The sequence below is a fragment of the Fukomys damarensis genome, unplaced genomic scaffold, assembly GCF_012274545.1.
Source record: "Fukomys damarensis isolate Sample0158 unplaced genomic scaffold, DMR_v1.0_HiC HiC_scaffold_12, whole genome shotgun sequence".
Taxonomy (NCBI): Eukaryota; Metazoa; Chordata; class Mammalia; order Rodentia; family Bathyergidae; genus Fukomys; species Fukomys damarensis.
In genome coordinates, this window is record NW_022900924.1 from 9,896,093 (window position 1) to 9,914,425 (window position 18,333).

The window sequence follows — 18,333 nt, forward strand, 5'->3', positions numbered from 1 at the left end:
TTTTTTTTTTTTTTTTTTTTTTTTTGCTACAGAGGTTGAACCCATGGCCTCATACAGGCATCCAGACACCTGGTTCCCAGCATTTTTTGAGACAGGGCTCACCAGGTTGCCCAGGCTGGCCTCAAAGTTGGCTGTCCTTCTGCTTCTGGAGCAGCTGTGATTATAGGCATGCACCAGCATGCCTCGCATCTTAATCCTTGGGGGTTGTAAATTTATAAAGCTGTACTCCCTAAGGATTACAGTCAGTTTCTGGAGCTCAGGGAAGGACTTTTCCTTTTAGCTTGGCCCAAAGTACCCTGGGGCTGCCCAGCCCCTGCCCTAGGGCAGCCTCCCAGCCCAAAGCCACTGCTGCTTTGAGCTCTTGTTCTGGCCAGGCCCGGCTTCAGGATAGAGACAGGGATGCCCAAAGCACTGAGTTTTTGGAGAAAGCACCAGAAGTGAGGGTGTGTGGCCCCCCAGGACTGTGGAGCCTCATGAACTGCATGTCACCGTGGGGTTGCACCTCCAAATGAGAGTGTTCTGGGCAGGGCTTGGTGTCTTCATATACAGTCTGCCTCTTGCTCCCCCTCGTAGCTTGCTCTGTCCCTCCTGCACCACCATCTCCCCTCAGAATTTCATGCAGCTTCATTGTGCTTATGGCTGGGGTCACCCGGGTCTTCTCCCAGATCTACTTGAAAATTCCTACGGCAGGCTCCCTTTGGTTACGTCCCATGGAGGAAGCCGATGGGCCAATGGTGCCCTCTGGTGGTCAGTGGTACATGTTCCGCAGGCCTTCCTTGCCAGGCCAAACTTCCTGGCCTCTGTCCCTGGGTGGCTGGGGACTTTGCACCCAGCCTGTTGCCAGCCTTGAGACAGCCTGATTGTCCCCCATATGCACAGGTTTTCTGTTCTCATCCAGTAACCTTGATTTTCCCCGAGAGGCAAAAAAGCTGCAGAGTCTAGAGTGGTTTCCGCCAAAATAGAAGATGAGATTGCCCACGAGAACTTTCCACAGGGTGACTTGAGTTGTGATGGTCTTAGGCCTGGACCCTGGATCTAAGTGAAGTGATGATGAAGAACTGTGAGGTCTCCTGTGGCCTCGACGAGGACTCCGACTACTTCCAGGCAGCGTCTGGAATCTGCCCTCCTTATCTACAGGAAGGGAGTGTGTGTTTCTGTTCTAACAGGGTTCTAGTGGCCTCTGACCAAAGCAACCTAAAACCTTCCTGGGTTATGAATAGAAGAAATTTCTTCCTCCCCTTCTTTTCTCTTCTCTTCTCTTCTCTCCTCTGTTTCTTTTCCTTTATTATTTGCTGTGTATTGAGACAGGGTCTCACTAGGTAGTTCCGGCGGACCTTGAACTCACTGTGTAGCCCAGGCTGGCCTTGATCTCAGAGTGATCCTCCTGCTTCAGTCTCCTGAGTGCCTGAATTACAGGCATGCACCATCATGCCTGGCTCTAATATAAGGAATTTCTGAGCTTACCCTCAGGCAGTGAGAGCTGGGCAAAAGGCCGTACTTGTAGCTGAAATTTCAAGGAGTTCTCTGGGATGGGGCTGTACCTGTGACTCCTTTGTGGCTCTTTTTACTCAAGCCAGGGGAGGAGTTTGCTGAGCTTGCAAGGAGACTTCAGCCCTTAACCATGTCAGGCATCTGCAGCCACAGGAATCCAAACTATAACTTATTGTTTATGCCTGGCTTGCCTCCTAGATTCCCAACTCTTCCTTGGGCAGTTTATAGGGAGTTTAGGGGACTGTGACACCAACCCCTGTCCAGATCACCAGGCGAGACCAAGGAGGGAGAGATCCTATGGCTTTTGTAGGTAGTTGCTGGGATTCCTCTCAGGTAGACAATGACTGGAGAAAATGGAAAATGATATGTCTTCTCCCTGACATCAACACATGCTATACTTTGAATTTTACTTTATTATTATACCTTTCTCATCAGAATTGCCGTGTTCGTCTTGCCCGTATTCTACCCAGAAAAGACTGAGGAGAAGTTGCAGCTTATCCTTCTCCTTCGAGGAGGATCTTTTGTTTTTTTTTGGATCTTAAAAAGCAAATAAGCCCCAGTGCTTGCAGCTGTCTGCTATAAACCTCATACCGGTTCTGTGGGGTGTTACTTACCACAGCTTATTGAAGACACTGAGGCACAGAGAGGGTGGACAGTTTGCCGTGGTGCATGTAGCAAATGAAGCTGAGACTTGAACTCAGGTCTAGATCACCTCTAGGACTAGCAGTCTCTTGTCTCTGTGACAAGAGACAGGAAGAATGCACCCTCCAACCAACAGTCTAACCAACCAAGGTATCCAGGTTGAAAACAGCCCATAGAAATCGTGAACCAGAATCAACACCAGACTTAGACTCACTCACACCACAGGTGAGGGGCTCAGGGGATTTGGTGAGTGGGCAGTGGACTCCCTGTTGCAGAATGTTGAACAAAGTTGAGCTTGAGCTCAGGTCACTTGTTGCCTGCTCTGGGGACTCCTCTGGAGCTTCCCAGGTAGCTCTGCTGGACATGCAGGAGGAGCCCTGCCCCTGCTGGGTTGGGCAAGGGGGAAATGGGAGCATCTCTGAAGCCAAGGCAGCAGGTGTAGTCCTGAAGAGGCCACTGGGATTGGCTCTGGACACTGGTTCCTCTTCTGCTGTTACCTAGACACACACTAACAACTCTTTCTAGTTCCGGTTTGCTAGAGACAGGAAGCCAGATCTCCTCTAAAGGACTGGAGGCAAAGCAGGGTACAGGAACAAACCTCCCATAGAAGTAGGAAACTAGGACCAGGGGTCTTGGGCCTTGGTACAGGTAACCCCTCCGACCATCTGGGCAGGAGCCTGCGTAGGTGTGGCTGGGGCCAGCTTCTGGGAGAGGGTGTGGCCCCATAGGCCTGAGTGAGGGCCTTGCTTCCTTCTTTTCTCCTCTGAGTGCAAGTGGGGTGGGGGAGCAGGGCCACAAGGAAGGATCATATTGGCAGCCTTCAGAGCTTGGGTCACAGACGTTCCGGAGATTGAATTCTTTAAATATGGCATCTTCTTGCAGTCACAGCAGCTTCTTACAGGCCGGGTATTTGGGCTTTGGGGCTTCTGAGGAGTTGTCCATGTCCTGCAAGTCATTAGCTTTGTTGCCTGGGGCTAATGTCTCTCTCCAAGCCCACTTTCCTCAGTTCAAAAGGGAGGATCAGGATTTCAACCTTTCGTCTTATTAGGAGGATTAGCTATGATTATATATGTTAAGTGCCTAACACTGTGCCTGTTACTAGTAAATGGTGGTAAAGCAACCATTGCTTTTTTTTTTTTTTTTTTTTTTTTTTTTTTTTTTTCTATTTTTTTTTTAATTACTGTCCTGAAGGTCAGGATCAAGCAGGTTGCCAGGGAGAGGAGAGCGAGCAAGTCTAGGAGCATGGCGGGCTGAGTTGGTTGCATCTGGGGCTGGGCTGTCTGGGTTGTGGGGCTGTCAAGGGTCCCAGGAGGGGAAGAGTTCCCACTCTGACCCTCCAGTTCTGCCCCTCTTGTCTGGAGACCATAGGGACCTAGGGCCCCCTTCTTGGCTGCGGGGGGAGAGGGGGCGCAGGTTAATGGAATCTCATGCTCCAGGGCCAGTTAAGCTCCCTTGCTGCTGTTAAAAGCAGAGTAGTGGGGCCCTGGAGCCTCTGGGGCTGGGCTGCTTGCCAGGCTTCTGCAGAAACAGCCAGCGGAGCAGTCCTGCCCCTGGCTTGCCAAGGGGGTGGGGACCGCTGCACCGGCTTCTTTCCAGTCCCCACCTCCCTACACACCTTACCTCATAGCCTGGAGCTTCAGGAGGAGCGTAGAGCTTGGGGTTCTGCTTCTTCTCCCTGGTGAAAAGGACAGGTGCCATCCAAACCACAGGCCTCCTCTGAGCTGCAGGCTGAGAAAGCCTAGCTCTTGGAAGTTCAGTGAGAGCCTGGCGCTGCCCAGGCCCCTCCCCGTGACGTGGGCCCCTCCCACGTTCTCGGAGGTGCCCCATGGAGTCGGAGTTCCAGGCAGGCATTCCTCAGTTGCACTAGCCGGCGGCCCAGCCCTGTCGGTAGGAGCACTGAGTCAAGAGCCCGACTTCCAGAGGTAGGCGAGCCCCAAGGAGCAGCCTGGAGGAATCCTCCAGAGCACCTGCAGCTTTGGTTTGGGGAGAAGAGAGCCTCTTTGGGAGCTGGTTCTCGGTCAGGCCGGTCTGGACTGGTGGCTTCCTGTCCTGAGGCTGGTCATTTCTCCCATGGGTGGGGCAGGAGCCCGGTACTCATTTGCTGTTGAGGTGTAGGCAGGCAGGGCACTGCTGGAAAGTTCCCAGGTGCCTGGCTCTCACTTGCTCCCTTCGTCTTCTCTTTGCAGACGCCTTGCTGGCAGACTTGGAGTCCACTACCTCCCACATCTCCAAACGGCCTGTGTTCCTGTCTGAGGAGGCCCCCTACTCCTACCCAACTGGAAACCACACCTACCAGGAGATCGCAGTGCCACCCCCGGTCCCACCACCCCCGTCTAGCGAGGCCCTCAATGGCACCACCCTTGACCCCTTAGACCAGTGGCAGCCCAGCGCCTCCCGATTCACTCACCAGCGGGTATGGTGGGGACAGGGGTCAGGAAATCTCTGGAGGCTTGGGGGGAAGGTGCAGAAGGAGCCTGTCTAGCAGGGAGTTGTGGAAACCAGTGGAAGAATGAGATTGGCAGAATGGATTGGGGGACTTGGCTGTCCCCAACCAGATGCTGTTCCTCCTACCCACTGTGTGAGCGAGGCAGTGACCAAGAATTAATCACCAGTGTCCTAGCCCGATTGTGGAAAGTCCCTGGTGAGACGGGTGGCCATGAGCAGAAGCCACCTGAGGGTGACTCGGGCTGCTCCTGTTCCCCATTCTTCCCTCCCCTTGGGACAGTCCTCTGAGCACTCTCCTTCCTGCAGCCTCCGTCCCCGTCACCTGTGTACAGCTCCAGGGCCAAAGCCTCCAGTGCCTCCAATCCCCAGGACGGCGTCAGCCCTCCGTGCTCCCGAGTCGGTGAGGAGGATCACGTCTACAGGTACAGCCCCAGCCTCTCCTAATGCTTGGAAACCCCAAGGACCTGGTCAGGGCAGGAGGCTGCTGAGGCTGGGGACTGGGAATAGTAACGGGCCCTTGGGGGATGCTACCTTCGGGGTCTTTGGTTTAACCTATAGAAGTCCTGGAGGCTCTGGTCAATTAACTGCTATATCTGCCATCTCTGTGTAATGGATACCCTGGGCTGTCAAGGCTTCTTGCGTGATTGAGGAACTGAAGCAAGACTACCTTCCTCCCTCCTTACCACATCCCTTTCCTGCTCTCTGTCCTCTTGCTGAGGGAGACATCGTAACCCCTCCACCTGATACTTCTTGCGAATTTGAGGGCCACCACACCAGTGGAAGGCTGAGGCGCATCTCTCACTGAACTCTTTCCGTTGCTTCCCCAAGCTTCCCCAACAAGCAGAAGTCAGCTGAGCCTTCGCCTACCATAATGAGCTCCTCCCTGGGCAGCAACCTTTCTGAACTTGATCGTCTGCTGCTGGAACTGAATGCCGTGCAGCACAATTCTCCAGGCTTCCCTGCAGGTACGATTGGCTCCCCAGGCCCACATGCTGGCCTCTAGGGCCCTGGAGGGCTCAAGGGCTGAGCAGCCTGTCTCTCTCCTTCTCTCTAAGATGAGGCCAACTCAAGCCTCCCACTGCTTGGGGCCCTGACCCCTCCAAGTGGCATTCCAGAGAATAACAGCCCCGTGGGAGGCAAAACTGGGCCTCCGAAAGAGAAACCCAAGCGCAATGGCGCACGGGGCCTAGAGGATGTGCGGCCCAGTGTGGAGAGCCTCTTGGATGAATTGGAGAGCTCTGTGCCCAGCCCTGTGTGAGTATCACTAGGCCCTTCCTGGGCTCGGGAAGGTTTGGCCTGGCCAGGCCAGGTTCCAGGGTCTGTCCATTCTCGCTAGTGTCACCCGTTCCTTTGTGCCTGTTGTTTGCCAGGCCCTGGGGCTGCAGTGGTGACTCGAATAAACACCATCCTTGCTTTCAGCTAACCAATAGCAATCAGAAAAACCAGACAGTAACTAACTGGGTCTTGTAGCATACACTTGAAACTCCGTCACTTGGGAGGCTGAGGCAGGAGGATTGCAAGTTTGAAGTCAGTTTGGGCAATATAGTAAAACCTTGTCTCCAAAAGAGGGGGCAGAAGTTGTACATGCATACCTGTATTTAAGTGGCTGTTAGCACAGGCTTTGCAACCACATAGTAAGGCTCTGCCAGTTGTGACAGGCCAGTTTTTAAGCCTTAGTTTTCCCATTTGTAAAATGGGATCAGCAGATAAGGGATAAGGAGGGTATAACTACCTACTTCAATAGAGATGAAACTAAATAATACATGTAAGGTGATTAGAATGGTTTCTGGCCCATAGCTCCTGTTACTCATGGGAAATACTAAATGTTAGCTCTTACTAGTGTTACCATGTTACCGTGGTGATACCACATCTGTAGTGTGTGAGAGACACACGTGGGGTGCCTGGGCATGGTGAGCTTTCATCGGGGCTGCGGGGAGCAGAGCAGTCTCTTTAGGAGAGGTGCCGTTTAAACTCCATGTGTTCTCCTGAGTCAGCTCACCTCAGGGCACTGCCCCTTTCCTAGTGATGAGTCCTGAAAGCCTGGGTGTGGGGCGTCTTCCCAGGGTTGGAGGTGTTGGGTGTCAGACCCTATCCCCTGTAGAGCCTGAGGCTGCTTTCTGGGCTCCCCTTTGACCCCACATCTGCCCTGCAGCCCCGCCATTACTGTGAACCAGGGCGAGATGAGCAGCCCGCAGCGAGTCACCTCCAGCCAGCAGCAGACGCGTATCTCAGCCTCCTCTGCCACCAGGGAGCTGGACGAGCTGATGGCCTCACTGTCAGATTTCAAGGTGCCCCGTGGTCCCTCTGTCTTCCCTGCCATGCCCCCCTCCCTCATCCTTTTTTACCTCAGTGTGAGTACCTGGACCTTTGTCCTTCAGCGTGTGGATGCCTTGCTCTGAGTTGGGGACCCTTCGATGCTAGGATAGCAGGATGTGGGGAGCGGGGAGGCCCGGCAGTGTTGGGGGGATTGAGTTGCCTCAGTAGCCAGTGGAGGTGGAGAAGCCAAAGAAGCACTCATCTGGGACATTCCTTCCTCCTCGGGCACTCCCAGCCACCCAGGTCCAGGGCATCAGGAGGCTGGGACACTGGGACAAAGGGCCCTGTGTTGATGGCTGCTCTTGGTGGGGGAGGGCATGCTCTGCTGGACCTTGTGAGACTCAGGATCCCGTGCCTGAGAGGTCACTTGCCCGGGAGCCCCATCTCCCACGCTGGCTCTTCAACATGACCAACGTGACCTCTTTCTTTCTGTCTCTGGCGATTGAATCCACAACCCTCCCTTGCCAGCCTCCTTCCGTCCTTCTCTCTCCATCCAGGGCCTGGCCACTGGGCCTCAGAGTTGCCATGATCCCTGTCTGAGAAACCTAAGCTGTCAGCCCACAGGGCCGGTCCTGCGTTAGGATCCCCTACCCCTCCTCTTTGGGGCCTCCCCAGTCCTGCCAGCTGGCCATGTTTTATTGAGGGGATGCAGTGCCTGGACAGGGATATTGACAGAATTCTCTAGGAGTTGCTGACTGTACCTCCATGTGGGTCAGCCGGTGACCTTCAGAGCGCGACTTAGGGATTTGGAGAAGGGGAGCAAGCAGGCCCTGAGGGTGCCTCCTGCTTCTCTTTTGCTTGAGGTTCACTGTGGAGGGTGGGAACTTGGCCAGGGTGGAGGGTTGAGCTTGAGCTTGTTAGCCTTGTGTCTCACAGTTCTGAGCAGCTAATGAGAGATGAATAAGATGGATTCAGGCTTTGGCCTCAGGGCAGACCCCTGCTCTGTTTCTCTTCTGTGGGGTTCTTTCTGAGACGGTTTATGTCCAGATGCTCAGGAAGGGGAAGCTGCACTACTTCTGACCCTGATCCCAGAATAAGCTCGAGGTCATAGGAAAGCTGGGGTTGCCCAAGAGGGACAGGGCTGAGAGTTGAGCCAGTGTTGGAGGAGTGCAGAGCAGCTGCCCACAGCTGATTTCCTTATGCTTTGTGCCTGGCACTGACCTCCCTTGTCACTGCTCTCCCTGTTGCTTACCTCACCTTAGTCTTCTCTTTCATCCCTACCTTGGGTGACCCTACAGCGGTGGCTTCACAGCTGCTTTCTCTTGCCCAGGTTTCATGAGGGCCAAGGATGTGAAGCCCAAGAAGGGGTTTTTTAAAGTCTGAGTCTTTTCAAGGCTCAGTCCCCATGCTTCAGCCTTGTAACACTTGGGTCAGTATGGGTGGTAGCTCTCCAAGCCCTAAGCCGAGCCTGTCCCTTGCTGTGAGCATCTTTCCTTACCTCCCCATCTCTCTCTTCCCCCTTTCCTTTTGTCTTTCTCCTCCAGACGAGCTCCTCTGCTGTGGCCCCGAGCTCCTCAGGGCTGCTGCCAAGCTCAGCTCCACCTCTACCCCATACCCTTCCTGCTCCCCCTTCTCCATGTCCTCCCATGCCTTTTGTATTCCTGCCTTCTACCTCTAAATCCTCCCCTCAAGGCCAGGGCCACACCCTAGAGGTCCTCTGCACTGAGGAAAATAGACGGGGTCTTCTTCCTGTAGCCCCCAGTTGGCTTGACTTGGCTGGCCTTGGGGTGACGTCTGACACCTACAATTCAAGGTCTCCCTCTGCAGAGGTTTCTCCGGGGTCATTTGGTGCAGAGTGCCAGGCTCCAGTTAGGAGGGACCTTCTGAACCCCGTGAGTGAGCCCTCTATGTCTTCCCTGTGCCACACTCCACCTTCGGTTGGGTGCACAGTCTCCCAGGAGCCTGGAGACCCTGAAGGGCCACAGGGTGACCCTTTGTGTCCAGAGGAGGCTCTGGTTGCCACTTGGAAGTGGCCCTGGGCTTTGGAGCCATCCAGGCCAGAGACTCCCTGTGGAGCTGCTTGCAGCTTTCAGGAAGTAGTGGAGCCAGCTTTTGTGGCCGTGAATCGTCAGGCCATCTTCCCCGACACCTGGAATCTTACGAAGGATTGTGGCCAGCAAGAGAGGGCAAGGCCAGAGCCAGCGGGGCTGGGAAGCAGCTACCCTGCCCCAGCCAACAAGGAGCAGTTAGATGGAGACAGGCCCAGGAGGGGAAGCCAGGGACCCGAGAACCCAAGGAGCCCAGAAGGTACCACTGAAGCTGCTGCTGAAGCCAGGAAGGAACAGCCGGAGCTTCCACCTGCCGTGGGCACACCCAGCACTACGGAGAGGATTTCTACCTCTGGCCAGGCAGGCGTCTGCTTGTGAAGCCACTAGGCATGGCTCTCGTGGGCCTGAGTGTAGGCCCTTCCTGCTAACTGCATGTGGCTCCCACTGCATGCGTGTCTGCCTGGGCAGAATGTGCTAAGGGCCTGTGGCCTGCAACCCCAATGATCGGTGCTTGTCAGTGGATCCTGTGGGACAGCAGAGTTCCCTGGGCCCTGACACTGCCCATAGTGATGACCCACCTCTTGCCCATTTAAGGATTTTCCCTTCAGATGAGCTGACCTTGACATTCTGATGTGCAAAATGCTTAAAAGCATGGACTTTGAAATTACAAACCTTACTGCCAACACTTGCTGCCTAGGTGACCTTGGGCAACCACCCCGACCTTAGTTTCTCATCTTTAAAATGGGAATAATAATTTTAAAAAAATAAAATGGGAATAATAATAATAGGTCATTGTCCACCAAGGTGGTTGTCTTGAGGATAAAATGAGTTAATTACTAGAAAGTATGTGGAACTCGGCACATGGTTCCTCAGTAAGCCATGCCTGCTCTTACTGTGATTATCATCATCATCATCACCATCACCATCATCTTTATTATTTTTGTACCAGGGATCGAACTCAGGACCTTGCATTTGCAGCGCAGGCACGACACCACTGAGCTAAATCCCTGGCCCTTACTGTGTTTATTATTTGCCTCTTGCTGGGTTAAAACTTTATGCCTTTCACCCAAAATAGCAGAGGAGCTCAAAATACTACAAGCAAGTAGCTTATAATATAAAAAAGAAAAGAAAGAAACAGAAAAACTGGTTAAAAGATTCACTGAGCTGGGTGTGGCAGTATGCGCCTGTACGCCTGTGATCCCAGCTACTTGAGAGGCTGAGGCAGGAGTATTGCAAGTTTGAAACCAGCCTGGCAACTTAGTGAGACTCTATTGCAAAAAAAAATTACTGACAGGAAAAGTCTGTATACTTCTATCATAAATTAGAAGAAAGAGCATCTTGCCCTGTCAGGAGCATCCACTTCCATCCTCATGCTCTGAAATAATTTATGTGATAACCGTATGAAGTAAGCCAAGAGAATCCTGTTACCCCACTTTAAGGGTGGAGAGGCTTCAGATCCTGGAAGTTAAGTGTCTTGCCCAAGGTCAGGGGCCAGGTTGGAGGTGCCAGCTCAGGCACCCAAGGGCTCTCTCGTGGCCTGTACCCAAGTCTGTGTCATCCGCCCTTTGCCTCCACCCCCCTTGGCTCGGCTCTTCTCTGGTGCTTGTGTTCTGCCCTCCCCTCTCCTGAACACCTGAGTGTGGACTGAGCAGTACCTTGCCCAGCCCACAGTAGGATGGTGACAGCTTCCCCCTCCGCCCCCAGATCCGCTCTGTGATCAGGAGGAGCCGGGAGACGGGCCACGCGCACCCCATGTCCCGGGAGCCCTCCCCTCGCCGCCGGCTGGACCCCGCCACCCTGAGCAGGACCCCATCCCAGGAGCAGCTTATCGCAGAGCTGCAGGGCCGGTTGGGCATCCAGCCGGAAGCAGAGGAGGCAGCAGGGGCAGCCGGGGCCTCTGCTCAGGACTGGCTGACGGAGGGCGTCGTCATCACTGTGCAGCCGCGTGGGCGGAGGGCTGGGGGGCAGCTGGTAGAGAAGGTAGCCAGGGCCTGGGTGCAGGTGTCCAGATGCCTCCTCGGCCCCAGTGCTGGCTGCAGGAGAGATCTGGGGGCGGAGGGGTGGAGTTTTGCATCCTGTGACCTTGTCAGACTGGCTTCACTCTTGCTGCCAGAGTGGGAAGGACCAGGAGCCCGGGGACATCACCTTCCTTGTGCTCACTGAGTGGATGATTTCTTCTCTCTCCTTCATCTCTCTCCCTGCTCTCTTCTTCCCAGGTTGTCTTCCCTCCTGACTCTCCCATTCCCCAGAGAAGAACCGTCTCTGTTCTGGCTTCTCCTCCTGTCCCTTCTCTCCAGCATCACCGAGATGTCTCTGCCAGCAGCTCTTCTCCCCTGCCCGGCCTGCCCACTCCCTCCCGCCCGGGGCCTTCAGCCTCCACTCATGGGTCCCCGGGGGTCCAGAGTGCAGGGGAAGGGCCCCATGATGAGGATGGACAGGGCCACACCCCACCCACTCCTGCACCCCACACTGTGAAATCTGTGGGCTGCCAGACTGATGAGGACCCACTCTTCCCCCCGATGCAGGCATGCCTCCCAGGGGCCCCAGCACCAGCCGGACCTGTGCCCTGTCCCCTCTCCCAATGCCTGAGCCGTCCCCCAATTCTGCATGTGCGTGTGCGTGTGTTCACACACACACACACACCCCTACCGCCCTAGCAGTTCACCTCAGCCCTTCCTTGGACCTTGACCCTGAGCCCTCACTGTATCCATGTCCAGGCCCCACCCCTCAGGAAATCAGTTGGCTTCCAGCTTTCCTGTGTGGCCTTGCCTGCTGGCCCCTTCCCATTGTCCCTTGGTTCTGCCATCAAAGGAGGCCACTCCCAGAGTGGAAACCAGAAGCCCATCTCTTCTCCTTCCAGCCCCTAGGCCCAGGACCTGCTGAGGCTCTGCCGTCTGGCCTCAGGCACCTTCCCTACCTAGGGCCCATCCCTAGGGCTCGCCTCCCTCTCTCTGGGCCTCTTTCCCTGGGTTGTTTTTGTCTGGATTTTTTTTCCTCCTGATTTTGATATTGCCAGTGGGGGAAAATCCTCTTATTTCATCCTGAATGCCCCTGTGTGAAATGGTCCAGTGTGAGGTCTCTTACACTTACTAGTTTTTTAAACAATTTCTTCTTTCCTCCTCTATCTAAGATGCACGGCCTGGAACAGAGAGCGGATGGAGAGCGGCAGTGGGCAGCTGGCTGGCCTCCGAGCAGCAGGCAGAGCAGCCCTGAAGGGCAGGACGAGGGAGGGGTCAGTGCCAGGGCTGGGGCTGAGGTCCTGCTTGTCCTGATTCCCTGGGCTTCGTCATGCAGCAGGGGCCGTGAGCTCTTCCTTCTCACCCTCTGACACCCCAACCACGGGCATGGCCTGCTCTCACTCCCACCTTTAGGGCTCTTCTGGCCCCTGGAGGACACTGCTTCTTTGCTTTCGTCGGCCCATCCGTCTGGAGGGAGAAAGCCCTCCAGGCCTTGGTGCTGTGAGATGCCATGTCCCCTGCCCATGAGTCCTAACCCGCCTTTCTCCCTGTCCACACAGTTCATGGCCCAGGGGAAGACCAGAAGCAGCTCACCACCTGGGGGACCCCCAAAGCCCGGGAGCCAGCTGGACAGCATGCTGGGGAGCCTGCAGTCCGACCTAAACAAGCTGGGGGTGGCCACAGTGGCCAAAGGCGTCTGTGGGGCCTGCAAGAAACCCATTGCTGGGCAGGTGATGTGTGGGAATGTGGGGATGGAGACCTTTGCCCTGCTTCTCTTTCTGAGCCACCATCCATCTTCCCCTCAGGTCGTGACTGCCATGGGAAAGACATGGCACCCTGAGCACTTTGTCTGCACCCACTGCCAGGAGGAGATCGGATCCCGGAATTTCTTCGAGCGTGACGGGCAGCCCTACTGTGAAAAGGACTATCACAACCTCTTCTCCCCACGCTGCTACTACTGCAATGGCCCCATCCTGGATGTGAGCATCTGTGTGTGGCGTGGCAGGCAGAGCGAGGGGCAGCAGGTCCCCATCAGTTCCTTTCATCTTTACCGTTAACCCTCAGAGTGGGTGGCTTCAGAGAGGTCATGTAACATGTGACGGCTAGGAAAGGGTGGGGCTGGCCTTCAAACCCACGCCTTGGTCCAGGGACTTACCTCAGTGTCACTGCACCTGCCTCGCAAGCGCAAGGTCCTGAGTTCGATCCCAGGAAGAACAACAATAACAAAACACAACCCAGGCCTTGTCTCCAGCCCACCCTAATGCTCCTTTCCACCTGCTGCCCTGGATTCTGTCCTCTGAGACCCCCAGAGTGTAGGATCTCTGACCAGACAAATGGATCCGAATTTGGGATGTCTCATTTCCACTGTCTGATGTTAGGGAGATGCCTGATCTCTCTGAGCCTAGGCTTTTCATCTGTAAAGTGGGAATTACAATAGAACCCATGGCCTCAATCCCTCTTGTGAGGATTAAAGAAGAGAGACTAGGGCTGGGGATTTAGCTCAGTGGTTCTGCTGCCTGCCTCGCAAGCACAAGGTCCCGAGTTTGTTCCCCAGTACCAAAAATAAAAGAGAGAATGCATCTGACAAGTCACAGCCCTCCATAAATCTGAATTCCTAGTGGTATTTGTAGTGGAATTAGGAGACCCTGTGGGGGGCGTTTTGCTCTTTCCTTGGCCTTGAGCTGTGGGTGAGGTGGGAAGGAAGGTGCTGCCCATGAGTTGCATTTGTTGCATCCACCAGTGGGGTTGCAGCTTGGCTTTTACCCCACTCTTTGCTTTCACAGAAAGTGGTGACAGCCCTTGACCGGACGTGGCACCCTGAGCACTTCTTCTGTGCCCAGTGTGGAGCCTTCTTTGGCCCTGAAGGTACGGCAAGGCCTTGAACCAACCCACTGCTCCTGGGCGGGCTGGGCAGAAGCAGGAGGCTCTGCTGATGTTGGGGCCGGGCAGTTCCACTTCTGGAAGCCCTGAATCTGCTCCCAAACCCCCTGCTTCTCAGGGTTCCACGAGAAAGATGGCAAAGCCTACTGCCGGAAGGATTATTTTGACATGTTCGCGCCCAAGTGTGGCGGCTGTGCCCGGGCCATCCTGGAGAACTACATCTCGGCCCTCAACACCCTCTGGCATCCCGAGTGCTTTGTGTGCAGGGTAAGGAGCCCCTGCCACATCTGGAGGGGCCAGGAGCAGGCTCGGAGGGGAGGGTCTTCTCTTTCTTGGGGTCCTCGTGGTGTGAGCAGGGGTTCACCTCCTAAGTCTACTAGGTCCTGGGACTTGTGCTGTGCTGTGACAGACAGGAGCAAATGGACATGTCCCTATGGCTGCCTTTTTCACCCTCACCTCAGAGCCTTTTATCCTAATTTTCACAGGGCAGAGAAAACGGGCAGGGGCAAAGACTGCTAGTCTTTGTGCTGAGGCCCTGGGCCTGGGGATATCTGGGAAAAGACGATGTGAGAATTAAATAAGATACGACAAGTGTGAACAGACATAACAGAAATGGGTAGTGGTTTCCACACTGCACTGTGGGAGTCAGGGGTCCTACAGGTGTTTGTAGGGACTCAGCATGGGCTTTCTGATCAAGGAAGTTTGGAAAACATGGTTCACTGCAGGCCTTCTTAAGCCTTTATTTTATTTTTGGTACTGAGATTCAAACTCAGGACCTTGCGCTTGCAAGGCAGGCGGTGGCACCATGAGCTAAATCCCCAGCTCTCTTAAGCCTTTAATACCACATGAATCTCCAAATTGGAATCCAGGATGTTCAGATTCAATTTTTCAGCACAGGTTTCTGGCAACACCAGTATAGCCACTTCCTTAAGTGCCCAGAAGTCAGAGCTTAGGCCTGAATCCAGACTGTGTGATTTAGTAGGTGCACGGTCCTGGGCAAGTAAGTATCTTGGCTTGTGTGTCTCATTTGTTCTCCCTTGGGAGTGTCTAGGTGTGTAGCCCATCCTTCCACACGTGGGAAACCACTGGCAAGTGGGAGTCACGACGGGTGTCATGACCGTTTCTGTCCCCTGAGTGTCATACCGCATGCTGTCCACCAGAAAAGACAGCCCTGAGCCCCGCCCTTCTGCCTACCCCCTCTGTCTGGCAGGAGTGCTTCACGCCTTTTATTAACGGCAGCTTCTTTGAGCACGACGGGCAGCCATACTGCGAGGTGCACTATCACGAGCGCCGCGGCTCACTGTGCTCTGGCTGCCAGAAACCCATCACGGGCCGCTGCATCACCGCCATGGCCAAGAAGTTCCACCCCGAGCACTTCGTCTGTGCCTTCTGCCTCAAGCAGCTCAACAAGGGCACCTTCAAAGAGCAGAATGACAAGCCTTACTGCCAGAACTGCTTCCTGAAGCTCTTCTGCTAGGCGCCCTTCCCCAGCCCGGCGTCCCCAACTGCTACTGTGACCCAGAGACCTCGCCCAGGGCTGAGGGGCAAACCTGACAAACTGGAAGCCTCTTCGCAGCTGGAGCAGGATGGGAAGAGGGGGAGCAGGCCACGGGTCCTGCCTGCTTCTCTTCATGCCTCCCCCAGCCTCTGGGCTTCTCCCTCCTGCGGCTCTGCCCCTGGTGCCCACTTTTGGTCCACCCAGATGTGGAGCCTGGAGGGTGTGACCTCACACCACGTGTGTCCCCACGGAGAGGCCTGGGCAGGCTAGCACCCCACTCTGGAGCCACGTGTACTCATATTTCAGCAGTAGAGCAAGGCAGGGAGGGCAAGCAGGTTAGATGGGGTCTTTTTATCCTCATTCCCCCAACCTCATAATCCCTAGAGTGCTGGGGGAGAGCCACCTTCCACCACACAATGCCAGCATAAACCCACTCACCACGGACGGAAGTGCCCGAGGCCTGTGGGGGGACTTCGTGAGTTCCAGTCTCCCCAGGCCTGGGCTGCTGCCCCTTTTATAACTGTTTTGGTCCTACTGAGAAAGGCCTCTCCAGCAATAATGTTTTATAGCCATTTCTTCCATCTCTGGGGACAGCATGAGGTAGGGAGTGTCACCCATGCCTGGATACTGTACCGACTTTGATAGATTTCTACACTGAGGTTTGCATTTGTATCGCCCAAGTTACTTTTACTTCTCTGTACAAGATGATTTTGAAGCGATTTTAAAGACTTTCCCTTTTGTATTCTCCTCCTTGTCCACTGCCATGGTCCTATTGGTGACTGGGGCTTTGGTGTGGAGTTTGCTTTGTACTGAGGGCTTGGGGTGGGGAAGCCATTTGTATTTTTTTTTTTTTTCTTAGCACGAGCAGGTGAACCAGGAGCAGCTCTGTAACTCCCTTTCTGTACCTTCGCAGCGCACCAGGACTGTTTTATAAACTGCTGTATTTTGAAACTCTTTCCTTACTGCCTGGGTCAGCAAGTTCTTAATTAAAACTGACCCTAAGGGTGCCTGGCCCTTTTGGACCTGGAATTCTGAACCTCATCTGCCCTGTTCCTGAGGGAGGAGAAGGGGAAAGTATGCTTTAGGGGGCTGCTTCCTATCTAAGAAAGCCATTAGGAGCCTCTGCTCCCCAAAAAGAACCCACTGGACATTCTTAGCCTCCTCACTGCTTCTCTGGGGCTCTTTCTTCTGCCTTCTCAGGAAAGCTGGGATCTGACTTTGACCACGAAGACCAGACAGGTCTCTCTGGTCTTGATTCCACTGGCTCACTACTTCCTCAGAGTTCCTACCCCCTGGAGACTGGGCTCAGGTTCCTCCTCTTTATCAGGTGGGGCTGATGCTCAGGTCTGGGGAGAAGGCCTCAGCTTGGCGTAAGGGGCTTGGTGGGGTTCTGGACAGAGGGACAGGATCCTGCTGGAGCAGCCAGAAGCCCCAGAGCTCTCAAGATGAAACAGGAGCAGCCAGACCTGGGGTTCCTGCCGGGGGAAGGGGACCGTTCTACAGTGATGCATCCAGACCATCCCACCAGCCGCCTCCTCCAGCGGGACCAGGAGCAGCCGAGGTCAGGGGAGGTCAGCCTGGGCCCCCCAGAGTTCTGCCATTTCCACTTCTACCCATAGGCCTTATTGCTCTGTTTACAGTGACCCACCCGAGGCCTCTTCCCAAGGGGCCTGTGGGGATTCTGGGGTCCACTCACTGGGTTAATGTTTATTTGATTATTTTTTTCTATGTAAATTTCTAACCTGGCTTTTTCCATTTCAATTCCTGTGATTTATGCCAATAAAGTCTGCCATTATTTTCACCTGTGCTAGTGCCATTTCTTGGTGATTGGACAACCTATAGTGGCCCAAGTAGTGAAACCAAACCCTCTTCAGACTCGGAAGTTTCACCAGGTAGAGGGTAAATCATTAACATTCCCTGACTGGAGCCCAGGAGCCCTGCAGATGGGATCTTTGGTCACACCTTGGCCATAGCTCCAGCACCAGCCTTAGTCTTAAATGGGCATTTGGTGAGGGAGGCTGGGGAGCAGGCTCTCTCTGTGCTTCCACTGGATTTGCTGAGGGCTTCCGCATGTGGCCCTGTGGGTGTGCTGCCTCTCATTTAGATAGGGAAAGAGGGTCCAGATGAGAACAGACATGAACAAGTCCAACCCCTTAGATGACAGACAGCCATGATGTGAGGCTGGGACTTGCCTCTGTCTGCTCTGCATGGAGCCAGACATTACCTGGGTGTAGCCCCTGGGTGTAGCTGCTGGAATATTCTGTAGTTCTAGTCAGGGGTGGGTCTTGTCTATGTTTGCATGCTCCCTCTGCACTTGGAATATTGAAGGCCTCCAAAGCTGTTGGACAGCACTTACTCCACCTTGAGCTATGGCCTCAGTTTCCTGTCATTTGGCATGGTCTTCCAAAGCAGTGTGTCAAATTCTTGTCAGAAACCTGATTATTTCAAAGTAATCTCAGTCGGTAGGGATTTAGCTCAGTGGTGCTGCCACCTGCCTTGCAAGCACAAGGTCCCGGGTTCGATCTCCCGTACCAAAAAAACAAAAACCAAAAAGGTTTGGTTTTATTCCAGTCCATATTGGATTCATTCTATTTATAGAAGTGGGTGTGGTACTTTGTTGTAATTTGATTTTTCACTTAACCACTTTGTGGCTATTTTCTCTTGTTAGTGAATATAGACTGCATCATTTTTAATGACTTCATGGTTTTCTATGATATTGATGTACTACAATTAGAGATATTTATATTGTCAGAGCCAGGATGTCCTTGGAAACGTACCATGAAATATGTATGTAGTTGGAAAAGTGTGTTTAAAGGGAGACAGACCCTGGGTTTGGAAGGGAAGGTATAACAGTGAGGTCCATGGGCTTTGAACTTTCTCCTAGATTTCAGTTCTGAAACCATCTGACCAAGAGATGCTAGGCAAATGATTTAATCTCTGTGAGTTTTCTCATGGGTAAAATGGGAATACTAATATTGTAACTCCTCAGAGGATTGTTAACATCAAGAGTGGAAGGCTGAAGGGCTGGGGATTTAGCTCAGTGGTTCCATCGCTTGCCTTGCAAGCAAGGACGAGATTGATCCCTGGTACCAAAAAAAAAAAAAAAAAAAAAAGG

The 18,333-nt window shown here is 53.9% G+C and overlaps 1 protein-coding gene across 5 annotated transcripts in view; it reads left to right on the top strand.

Annotated features, from left to right (window-relative positions):
- Pxn (paxillin) overlaps positions 1-17,019 on the top strand; it is a 57,857-nt gene extending 40,838 nt beyond the window's left edge. For 3 of the 5 annotated variants that reach the window (XM_010604062.3, XM_010604058.3, XM_010604059.3), the window contains exons 2-8: positions 4,320-4,546; positions 4,885-5,000; positions 5,407-5,543; positions 5,634-5,832; positions 6,731-6,866; positions 8,379-9,242; positions 10,587-12,006. In XM_010604062.3, the coding sequence (XP_010602364.1) occupies positions 5,450-5,543; positions 5,634-5,832; positions 6,731-6,866; positions 8,379-9,242; positions 10,587-11,045 (1,752 nt within the window). In that variant the 5' untranslated portion in view covers positions 4,320-4,546; positions 4,885-5,000; positions 5,407-5,449 and the 3' untranslated portion in view covers positions 11,046-12,006. The other 2 variants (XM_010604060.1, XM_010604061.1) reach the window with 2 other exon arrangements.
- The last annotated feature ends 1,314 nt before the right edge of the window (positions 17,020-18,333 follow it).